The 11,627-nt window shown below is 57.3% G+C and overlaps 1 protein-coding gene across 1 annotated transcript in view; it reads left to right on the forward strand.

The window, feature by feature from the left end:
* The window catches only part of KATNIP (katanin interacting protein), a 228,755-nt gene extending 218,999 nt beyond the window's left edge, over positions 1 to 9,756 (forward strand). Inside the window, exons 21-28 of the mRNA XM_065924545.1 lie at positions 174 to 331; positions 1,782 to 1,846; positions 3,432 to 3,542; positions 4,235 to 4,374; positions 6,268 to 6,369; positions 6,929 to 7,089; positions 7,233 to 7,321; positions 7,846 to 9,756. Of these exons, the coding sequence (XP_065780617.1) occupies positions 174 to 331; positions 1,782 to 1,846; positions 3,432 to 3,542; positions 4,235 to 4,374; positions 6,268 to 6,369; positions 6,929 to 7,089; positions 7,233 to 7,321; positions 7,846 to 7,904 (885 nt within the window). The 3' untranslated portion in view covers positions 7,905 to 9,756. The remainder of the gene's footprint in view (positions 1 to 173; positions 332 to 1,781; positions 1,847 to 3,431; positions 3,543 to 4,234; positions 4,375 to 6,267; positions 6,370 to 6,928; positions 7,090 to 7,232; positions 7,322 to 7,845) is intronic.
* The last annotated feature ends 1,871 nt before the right edge of the window (positions 9,757 to 11,627 follow it).

Genomic DNA, 11,627 nt, shown 5'->3' on the forward strand with positions numbered 1-11,627 from the left:
ATTGGAAAGGAGCCCCCTGACCAGGTGAGGTCTGGTCTGGGAGGAAGGCCTGGGGGGCTCCATGAAGGCCCTCGGTCGTAAGTGGCAGCTACCAGGACCTCCAGCCACATCAGCGCTCACCACCCTCCTCACACCGGCTCCTTCTCTTCAGCCTTGTATTTTTCGTTTGCTAGGCCAAGATCGTCCACGTCTCCCTGGATGGCCTGTGCGTCTCCCCTCCCGAGGGCTTCCTCATCCGGAAGGGACCGGGCAACTGCCACTTTGACTTTGCTCAAGAAATCCTCTTTGTAGACCACCTGCAGGCCCGACCGTTGCCCCCGCCAGTCCAGAGGTGAGTGGAGCAGCTCCCCAAACGGGCCTTCCCAGCCTACAGGCCCTGGCTTTGCATCAGTCTCTGAAGCCTGTACCTAAAGGGCTTTGAAGTGGTGATCAAACACATTGCTTTTCAACTTGGCCAGTTTTCTAAAGCTTAGTCAAGCCTCTCCGGAAGCCTGGGGATGTACCACCTTGTCTGAGGATGTTTGGGTTTCTCACAGTTTTGAGTGTTTGAGATTTTAAATGCTTCATTGGGCTTCCTACTGGGAAAAGAGGTTCCAGGCTGCCTAGATTCCAGAAACGCCCGCTGGCCGATTCGTCGAAGGGCCTTCCCCGTCTTGTTTCTGTGTTCCTGATTTAGAAAGATTCAGAGAGGAAAACGGAGCCTAACATTTCATGGATTCACTGGGACTGCTTGGCCCCAGTCTCAGCTGCTTTAAGTTCCTAACAATTTGTAAATGCCACGTTAAGTTTACTCATTTAAACCCCCTGATGTCCAAATACCAGAGGCCAAGCTCTCGAAACAAAAATGAGTTTCCCTCTACTGTAGCTGGCATCACTCCAGGGGCCAGATACTGGGAATAGTCACTTAATTACAACATTGCCCTTGAAATTGAAGAAAGTAGGCCAGAGCCGGAAGTCACTGGCGGTGGACCAGGGAGAGAAGCCCTGCAGGGAGGAATCTGGGGGAGGAGAGAGTCCGCCTCCTGTGTCCCTGCTCTAAGCCAGATGCTTTGTATTCATCCTTCAGATAATCCCACCAAACCATCTTTGAAGCAGGGGTTGTTGTGCCCATTTCACAGATGTGGGAACTGAGGCCCAGGCTAGTGAAGCCACTTGCTCAGGATCCACGAAGCCAAAGCCTTCAGGGCTCTTCCCACCTCCCAGCCTCCTCTCCCTGCCTGTCTCCTAACCCACCCCACACCCCCAATGGGCTGCTTTTTGGGGCAAACACCAACTGCCCAGCTCCTTCCCACCAGCCTTTGCTCTAGATGCTGTTCGTCTTGGAAGGCTCAGCTCAGCTGTGACTCTTCCCATGGCTGCTTTCTCCTTAGCTCAGACATCACATCCCTGACCACCGCCTGGGGTAATAGCCTGCCCCCTCCCAGTACCACAATGCGTTGATCCATCGTGGGTCTCAGCTGTTAGCATAGCGTGAACTGAACCTTGTTCGTGAAGGGACTGAGGTCAAGTGGGGTGGTTCAGAGTGTGGACCCCGAAACCAGACGACCTCGGGTCACATCCCACTTCTGCCACCTCCCAACTGTGTGACTTGAGCAAGTGACTTCACTTCCCAGCTCCCAGGCTTGTTGTGAGGATTACGAGTCAAACCCGAGGGGACGAGCCTCCCCCGGTGGATGGAAACTCCGTGCGAGCAGAAGCTTCTCTGTCCCTCCCCCTCCTCCCAGGGGGAATAACTGACCCGCGACTCAGGCCACTACAATCCTCTGCTTCTGTGTTTGCAGGCTGGACACGAAGAGCCTGGAGCGGGCGAGCATGGACTATGAGGCGCCCCCAATGCCCTGCGGCTGTATCCTCCTCCTGTTGGTGCTTAGTTGCTCAGTCGTGTCTGACTCTTTTGAGACCCCATGGACTGTAGCCCACCAGGCTCCTCTGTCCATGGGATATCCCAGGCAAGAATACTGGAGTGGGTTGCCATTTCCTTCTCCAGGGCATCTTCCCTACCCAGGGATCGAACCCAAGTCTCCTGAGTAAGGAATCTTTACCACTGCGTCATTTGGGTCCTCCTCCTCCTGCCACCCGCAAATCGCACATCGCAGGCCCTCGGGGCCAAGCCCAGAACCCAGGGAGAGGGCCAGGCCCTTGGAGCTCCTTGCTGGCCCTGGGGCGGGATCTGGGCTTTAGCTGCTGCCCTGGGTCTCAGCCAGGCCACAGCCGAGGCAGCAGAGCCCATGCAGAGAAACTGCGGAGGGGATGGGAGGGCTCCCAGGTCCTCAGGGAGACCGGTGCTTCTGGGACTGGGGTGGGCAACACGAGTCCCAGACCCCACTCCCCTGCTGGACTGAGGTTCAGGAGGCAGCAGCCAGGACTGTAGCTGGGAGGGGCCAGAGAAGCAGGAACCCACCCGGGGATGGGGCTGGGGGCTCTCCTTGGAACCAGGCAGGGAGGAGGTGAAAAGGGAAGGAGTCATAGCTCAAATGTGCTGGACCGTTTCTGCCGCCTGGCACTGTTGGCAGTGGGTTGCCCCTATGAACCTGCTGTGTTAGCCCCGTGAGGTGGGTACTGCTAGCATCCCCATTTCACAGCAGAGAAAACTGAGGCACAGAACAGTTAAGTAACTTGCCAGCTCACACGGCTGGGAAGAGGTAGAGTCAGGCTAGTGAGCACAGACAGCCTGGCACTCTCATTTGCCTGATCTCCCAGGAGAGGACCACCTCTGATTTACAACCCGGCACCCCCCCCCCCCGCCCTCCCCGGGGATCACCCTCCCACTTCTCAGGCTCCTTGGCCCGCCTGCTCCTGGGGATGCTGGGAGCCAGTGGAGGGCAGGGCTGCGGGAGGGCTGGCACGTGGGATGCAGTCAGCACCAGGAGGGGGTCACCCTGGCACAGCCTGTTCCCCCAAAGCTGTGACACTCCCACAACCCGCCTTGCTGTTCACGCCCTCCACACTTGAAATGGGTGGAGGAAGGAACAGGCACTCTGATCTTGTCATTTTACAACCAGGGAAACTGAGGCAGGAGGTGGTTTATGAGGTCTGGTCACTGTTCAGTTCTATATACTGAGTTTGTGACAGATGCTTCTCCATCCTGCCAGCTCCCTGAAGGACACCCTCCCTGCCTGTCGCCCTGTCTCCCGGGGCCTGGAAAGAACTTCTGAATTCTTCAAACACACATACACACATTCATATGCTGTTTAAATGAAAGAAAATTTCATGCCACATACATTTTGATTGACTTTAGTCTCAGAGGGGAAAAAAATCATTTTTCTCTCTCGTTCATCTCTATAAACCAAAATATATATATATATATATATATATATATATATATATATATATACACACACACACATATATATATCCCTGTTATCTTTGTAATTGTCTCCCTCTGTTCTCCAGAAAATTAAGCCTGTTTTTTCCTTAATAACATGTTCCAGTCATTTTCCAGTTTCAGCTCCTGACCAGCTGGGGTGACCCCTATTACATCGGTCTTACCGGCCTGGAGCTATATGACGAAAGAGGAGAAAAAATCCCTCTGTCAGAGAACAGTATCCTTTCTAGGCAGAAGGGGGGCTCCAGCCAGACTGCAGCGAGCACGGGGGGGCCCGGGAGAAGGAGCAGAACCCTCGAAGGTAGAGGGAAATGTCCCTGTAGGAACCAGACCTGGAAATTAAAAATGCCACGGCTGCTGCTCAGTCACTCAGTCGTGTCTGACTCTTTGTGACCCCATGGGCTGTAGCCTGCCTGGCTCCTCTTGTCCATGGGATTCTCCAGGCAAGGATACTGGAGTGGGTTGCCATGCCCTCCTCCAGAGGATTTTCCCAACCCAGGGATCGGACCCAGGTCTCCCGCTTTGCAGGCAGATTCTTTACCAGCTAAGCCACCAGGGAAGCCCATAAAAGTGGCAGCAACCCCTTTTATTCAGGCCTCCAGCAGCTCCACGTAACCCATGTTTTCCAGCCTGCTCTCTGCATACTTTCCTCTCCTTTCCTTGAAACCGGCCACCCCTCCATTCTCACCCCCACTCCCCTCAGCCTCCTTGCCTTTTCCCCCCAGAACATGTCTAATTTGGCTGACACTCTTCCAGCTGCCCCGAGCAGCAGACAGCAGCTCAGCCCACCCCGGCGTCCCCCCAGGCCACGCCGTCGGCATGATGGGGGCTGGCGGCCGCGAGAGGGGCCCACAGTGCGCGGGGCCAAACACACTGCTTTGGGTTATGACAGCTTAGAGACGTCCTCAGATATCGCTGCCTTCCCGGACAGCGTCAACTCCCTGGAGGGCGTGTGCGGGGACATCCGGACCCCTGACAAGCTCATCGACCAAGTGAACAACACCAACGACGGCAGACACATGTGGCTGGCCCCCATCCTGCCTGGCCTGGTGGGTTCCACAGGCTTCCAGCCCTGGGGTGGATGGGGGGCTGGCGGGGGGGGGGTGTGTGTGTGTGTGGCACTTTCTGTCCCCAGCCTCAGCGACACATCTTCCTTCCAGGCCAAGTTAACCTCAAAACAAGTCAGAATGCCCGAGGGCTGCCAGGAAGGCTTGGGTCTTTGCTAACACATCTTCCCGGCCAGAGGTGCTTCGTTTTGCTCTGGGGGTGCTGATTATAAGCGGATACCAGGGAGATGAAGGGCCAGGTGGGCCTCTAAGGCCAGCCGCCCAGCGCAGCAGGCCTGGGGGCATGGGCAACCCTCCGTCCCTGAGAGCCTCCCCCTCCAGATCTCTTTCCCGTCTCTGCTTCGCTCTCCTCTTCCCTCCAGCCCCAGCCTCTCCACGTTCCTGATTTCTGCTCCTTTTTTATGTCACTGGGTACTTGACCCCCACCTTGCCCTCTCTCTGTCCTCACACCTGCCTGGTAAGCTCTTCCAACCCACCAACTCAGTCTCCCAGATCACAGACTACAAGTGGTCCCACCCATCCTTTTGCTCCAAGGCCTGATGGCGAACCTGGGGGTGGGCCTTTGCTCATCTGGGCCTGGTCGATGGTGGTAGCAAGGGAGGCGAGGGGCCACTCAGGATGGGATGGGGCGGATCGCATCCCCCAGCCTCTCAGTCATGGGCCCAGATGCCTGGATAGATGTGCAGCAGGGGCTGGGGTGCCCACCCCTGTGACCCCTGGAGGGAAGACAAGGGGTACATTTTCCTCTCAAAACCCTCCCAGGAAGGGGCAGCACCCCTTCGATGTTCCGTCAGCTTCCCTTGAGCAGAGGCTGACCCCCCCCCAGCCCCAGCCCCACCACTGCAGACAGGAAATGCTTAGATCTATCAGCCTTCACACCTGGGGCTGCAGACTGGTGGCCCCTAGCCAGTCCAGCCTTCAGCCGTCTTGACCTTGACCAACAGGCATTTGCCATTCTTTCACACGAAGAACTTTGGGTCTGGGGGCAATCTCCCCATCTGTCCCTCTTCCAGCTGGACTCAAATATTTGTATCCAGTTGAGTCCAGTGGGCACTCATCTGGAAGCCCCTCATCTAGAATGTTTCCATGGTACAAGCAGAAGACTGACTCTTCCCGTATCCCCCTATGTCCTCTTGGGGCTGAAAGCCAGGGCCTGGGTCAACGCTAAGCCTGCAGCCTGTGGCCAACACTGAATTCTATTTGCTTTACCCTATCTTGCAAGCCCGCCCCCCCCCCCCCCCCGCAACTAATATTTGAGAGTCTGTGTAGGGGGCGGGGAGCTGGTGGGGGGCTCTTGGGTCCTACTTTACTAGGTGATTTTTGCCACTGATTGGGACACCCCCCCCCCCACTACCCCACACCAGAGGTTCAAAGATCTCTGCTGAAATTAACCACAAGCACCTTCCCGGCCAGTCAGCAACGCTTTTCATTTGTGATTCAGGGAAAGGACAAACAGGGGTCAAGGCTGTGCTGATTGCTCCGGGGGTGGGGCGGGGGTGGGAGGCATGCCTCTTGGCTCTGGAGTTGGGGGCCATCGCCCTTGGCCCTGGGAGTCCCAGACTGACTGTGTTTCTGGGCCTGGCCAGGGAAAAGGAAGGGTGTCCCTGATTCTCCGTGGACATTTAAATGAGGGCCACGCCAGGCCCAGAAAACAGGCCCTTCAACAGCTAGCTCAGCGGTTTGTTGCAAACGCAGCCACACGTGACCTGACTCAAGATGGGCTTCAGGGAGATGAGAGGCGGCGAGAACCCCACGCCCGGCAGCCCCGGAGCAGCCCAGCCGGTCGACACGGGCCCACGCCTGGCACCCCCCCGGCCCAGCCCCGTGCCTCTGTTCCTAAACATGCCTGTTTGAATTAGTTCTTCCCTCTGACAGGTGAACCGGGTTTATGTGATTTTCGATCTGCCCACCACGGTGTCAATGATCAAACTGTGGAATTACGCAAAAACACCGCATCGAGGGGTGAAGGAGTTTGGCGTAAGTACTTATTAGCTGGGTTTGGGGAGATCATTGTGCTCGTTGGTAATTAGGCCGCCGGTGGTCATCATTTGTCACAGTTTGATTTATTTGTCGGCTGCAACCTTAGACACAAATGCTGGGTCCTCAGAGGCAGGGATCTATGCCATCCGTCCGTGAATTCAAAGCCTTCTCCGAGTGGTTTGAGTCATCACCCCGAAGAAACAGAACATGGCTTTTCTTTCATCTTTTCTTCTCGAATCGTTAGTGGTGCGGGGAGTTCTTCCTACCAGGAGGGCGACTCAGGTGGGGAGAATGGGGGGGTGGAGTCCTGGGGGTCAGAGACCCGAGTTTGCCTCCAAGCTCCAGTTTAAGATTTGAGCCCTTGGAGCCTCAGTATCCTCATCGGCAACGTGGGGCTGATCCAGGTGCCTTCCCTGGTCATCGTGAAGATTTGAAATCACAACACAGGCTGGGTATGTAGTAGGCGAGCCTCTGGGCAGTGATGCCCTTCACTCGAGGTCACGCGTGGGAAGGAGGAGGGCAGTGCTGGCCCGCAGCCCCTCTTCTGTCTGTCCAGCTCCTGGTGGATGACTTGCTCGTGTACAACGGGATCCTGGCCATGGTGGGCCACCTGGTCGGGGGCATCTTGCCCACGTGCGAGCCCACGCTGCCCTACCACACCATCCTCTTCACTGAGGACACGGACATCTGTCACCAGGAGAAGCACACCGCCATCAGGTGCGCCCCCCCACCACCACCGAGCCAGCCCTGTGACCTCCCCTTCCCTCCCGTCTCCCCCTCTGCCAACCCTAATGGGGAAGGATGGCAGAGACACGCCATCTGGAGCCGGAAGGCACCTTCTGGCTTTTCCCTCCCTGCAGTAATCAGGTAGAGGACCAGGACGTGCAGATGATGAATGAAAACCAAATCGTTACCAACTCGAAGAGGAAGCAGAATGCAGCTGACCCAGGTCAGTCTCCTTCTCTGCTTAGAGCACCCCTCCCACCCAGTTTCCAGGGTTTGGTCAAAACAGAGAAGGAGCTGGCATCCTTCACCCTCAGCCCCCTCTTCTCCACCCGGGAACCTGCCCGGGGGGCTGTGGAAGGGGTGATGGGGTCAGAACCCTGGGAGTAACATGGTATGCTTCTCGGAAGCCACCAGTACAGAGGGGAAAGAGCCATTAAGGGCAAAAGCGCTGTATCGAGAGGGTTGGCCTTGGACCATGGGAAACCCAGAGAGGATGCAAAGGGCGAAGGCTTCCCGGAGAGGGGATGCTTGAACTGGATCCTAAAAGACGCACAGGGCTGGGCAGGCAGAGGGAACAGTGTGGCCGAGCCTGCTCTGAGCTGGAGGCTGCTGGGGAAGGAGACCAGGTCTCCAGGGGCCTTGAATGCTGAGACCCCGGGTGGTGTGGGTTTCACCCTGGGGGCAGGGGGCAGCCCTTGGGGATGGAGGCTGGGTAACACTGCTTCCTCTTGTGCTCCCCCTCCACAGCCTTACGCCCCAAAACCTGCATCAGCGAGAAGGAGACAGTGAGACGGTGGCGGTGCTGACCAGCGAAAGAGCGGGGCTGGTCCTCTCAGCCAGGACGGGGCTCTGTCACCAGCCCCCATGCAGTACCTGCATCCCTGGCCTCAGGCATTCGTGTGGGCCCACCCAGACCCCAGACCCCAGACCCCAGAGGGCAGAAGGGAGCTGCAGCGTGGAGGGGCCCGCTGGGGAGAAGGGACTCAAGGGGTGAACGGCCCTGGGAAACACAGGAGTTCAGGAGGAAGATGGGGTGTGGTATGGTCTTCCGCTGGCCGCTGCAGTCCTGGGGTCAGCACGGGGAGCCCAGGGACTCCTGGCTCCGTGACTTTCGAGTGAGATCCAGCAAAGCAGGGCCCGTCATAGGATCCGTGGGCTCTGCCTGACTCGAGGTAACACAGTAACGTGGCCTGGGGAGGCCTCCCAGCCAGCCGCCCCAGGGCCCGGAGCATGGCTGAGCCGGGTGGAGGAGACAGGGCCTCAGACCCCAACTCCAACAGGCGTGGGGCCCTGCCTTCGGAGGCCCGCACTTCCACCCCATCCCTGCCTCATCTGGGGGCTGGCAGAGCTGGCCGGGAGGGTGGGGTTCTCCCCTGGACCCCCCCTGGTCTGCTACCACCACTTCACTCATCCCGGGGTGGGGGGCGGCCCCAGGGGGCCCCACCCAGACCCAGAGGAGAAGGAGGGATCCTGTGAGGGCCCCCGGTCCTGCAGAGTCTCCGTCGTCTGGTCAAGCCCGAGAAGGGATCGAAACTGAGGAACTGAGGGAGCTGAACCCAGCTGCCGCCCTGAGTCAGCGCCGTGCCCCCGTCTGGCATGCGGGCCCCCGTCACTGCAGTGCTGCCAGGCCGACGGGACAGACAGGCAGCGTCCTACCCCAGAGGGCCAGGAGGGCCCATCCAGATGCCCTCTAGATGCCAGGGCGGGAGGCAGGCCAGTGCCACAGCCCTACCCTCAGCCCCAGAGGCCACGCCCCCTGCCGCCTGAACTAGCCTAGAGGGTGGGCGGACTCCCTCTGTCTGATCCAGGCTTCTCTCCCTTTCCATCCGTTCTTGACCCCTGCGTCCTGGGCCCCAGGCGGTGAGGCTCTTGTTGCCCAGAGGTCCCCATGCCTTTGCCCTCTTCCAGCACCTTCTGGGCAAATTGGACATGTGCCTTGCCCCCACCAGCCGCACGAAGCCCAGATCGCATCTGTTTTCATCTGTGTAACAAGCTCGGATCAGGGACCTCATTGGTTTCCCAGTGGTGGGTAATTTCTCGTTCCAAATATTAATCCGTTGTTTTCCTGGCTCCCGGCCTGGCCCCGCTGCTGCCGTACTGTACTCCAAGTAGGTTCCTATGCAACCAAAAGCCCCAGCAAATACTTTATGAGCTTTGCAGCTTCAGCCGAGCAGCTATGCAAAGGCGCTTTTCATTAGGAGCGTGGGGCCCAACGTGAAGATAAGGAATTGTTTCTCCCAGAGAAGATCCATCATTTCAGTAGCTTCCAAGCCCCCAGCCTCTAGGCTCACCTCACCCTCCCGGATGTGGCAAGCGCCTCTACCTCTGGGCCTCCAGACTCCCAGGAGAGCTGCCGGGGAATCGGGGGCTGGGGGGCGGGGTGCGGTGATCAACTTTTAGTGACCAAAACCAGTACCTTGGCTTTAAAGGGAGCCCAGCCTTCCATCCCTGCCCGAGGCGTGTGTAACAGGTCAGATATGTTTGGGAGCTCACACAAGCACCACACTCACTTGCTCCCAGGATCTCAGCTGATATTTATAATAATTGTACCATGCAAGTTAGGAGGGGAGGGGGAAAAAAAAGCTGTACAGGCATTAACTCTAAAATAAATTTCTATTTTTTTTCTCTTGCAAGATCAATAAAAGATGTTATTAAGAATATGGTCTGATGAGCTAGATTTGGGGTCAGACAAGAGGGAGACTGCTGCCTCCAAGAACGGACTGAGTCCACTGGAGGCCGGCCACTCCCTCTTCCCACCTGCAAATGGGGTCGTGATCCTGGCCAGATAATAGGTTTACATACGGTTTACAGTGGCTATTATTCCCAGGTGGTGCTAGTGGCAAAGAACGTGCCTGCCAAAGCCAGGAGACGTAAGGAACTCAAGTTTGATCCCTGGGTCAGGAAGATCCCCTGGAGGAGGGCCCGGCAACCCGCTCCAGTATTCTTGCCTGGAGAATCCCATGGACTGAGGAACCTGGTGGTCTACAGCCCATAGGGTCTCAGAGTCGGACACAACTGAAGCGACTTAGCAGATATGTCTAGAACTGACTCATCTCACCCGCATTCAACCTTGGAGGGTGGGTATGATTATGATCCTCCTTTTACAGATACAGGAACTAAGGCACAGAGAGGTTGAGTAACTTACCCGAGACAGTCAGCTTGGTGAGCTATTAGTCAGTATACAAATCCTGAGATAACCACGGGAGAGCTGGGGTGAAATTTCCTGGACCCTGGGGTTTCCCTTCAGCATGAGTGGATCCCTAAAGTACAGCCCTCAAATGCTTGATTGCTGGCTCCTCCTGCAGCTCCCCACCCCCACTTCCTTTAGGGGTGAGTATCAGCGTCTGGATAAAGCAGCCCCCGAGGGAGAAGAAGGTTCAGCTGAGGGGACTAGGGGTGTAGACTGCAGCTCAGTTGCCAGCAGTTGTATTGGGGGCTGGGTAAGGGGGCCCTCTGGAGACCCTCCGTCTATTAAACTGGCCAGAGGGGAAAGGGCTTCTGTCCCCCCAGCATGTAGGGATAATGGCTGGGCCTCTACTGGGCCCACCCCACCCCCGGCTCCCCTCTGAGTTCCTGTGAAGACAGAGGGGCCCTGGCAGGCACCCTGGTACTACCGGGGCTTATGTCTCTGGGTCAGCCCTGGAGACTGTGAACGCCGGCCAGCCCTCCCTGCATTCCAGCCGTGGGCTGGGAGGCTGGCCGAGCATCCCAGCTTCTAAGCCTTTCTAACCACCAGCCAGAGCTCTGAGCCTGAGTCCCTGTTGTTCAAGGGCCAGGCAAGCAACACCAGGGAGCAAAGCTGGCCTTGCAGAACCTGGTCAGCAGAGCAGCCCAGGCAGCTTCTGCAGCTCAGATCCCGGGGTCCCACCACGCCAGATCTTCAGAGGGTTTGAAAGAAGCCAGGAATCCAGGTGTTGTATTTATTTTTAATGTGAAATCTAACTTTTAAATGTTGACTCTAAGTTAACAAACATCTAGCGAGCCAACTAAATCCAGTTACAGGTCCTATGTAGCTGACCCCCCACCACAGCTCACACCCCAGCTCAGCATGAACATTGGCCCCCCCCTTCCTTCCTGGCCCCACCAGAGCCTGCAGTCCCTGACCTGAAAGTGAAAGTATTACTCAGTCAGGTCCCACTCTTTTCGACCCCATGGACTGTATAGCCCGCCAGGCTCCTCTGTCCATGGGATTCGCCAGGCAAGAAGATTGGAGTGGGTCGCCCTTCCCTTCTCCAGGGGATCTTCCCAACCCAGGGTTTGAACCTGGGTCTCCTGCATTGCAGGCAGATTCTTTACCGTCTGAGCCACTAGGGAAGCCTGAAGTCCCTGATGCAAGGCTCCATGAGTGCCCAGGGCTGGTTCCCCCCAGTCCTTGCCTTTCCAGGGAGGTAAAGAGAGGGAGGGGACTATTCCTGGCCCCGCCCCTCTTGCCCAGGGGGATCCGTAGAGTGATCTTAGCGGACTGAAGCTGCAGTTCCCACCCCCAGTCTTCCTGGAGAGCAGAGGCCTTCCTCTCCCTCCACATCCCG

This window comes from Muntiacus reevesi, chromosome 2 (genome assembly GCF_963930625.1).
Source record: "Muntiacus reevesi chromosome 2, mMunRee1.1, whole genome shotgun sequence".
NCBI classification, from domain to species: Eukaryota; Metazoa; Chordata; class Mammalia; order Artiodactyla; family Cervidae; genus Muntiacus; species Muntiacus reevesi.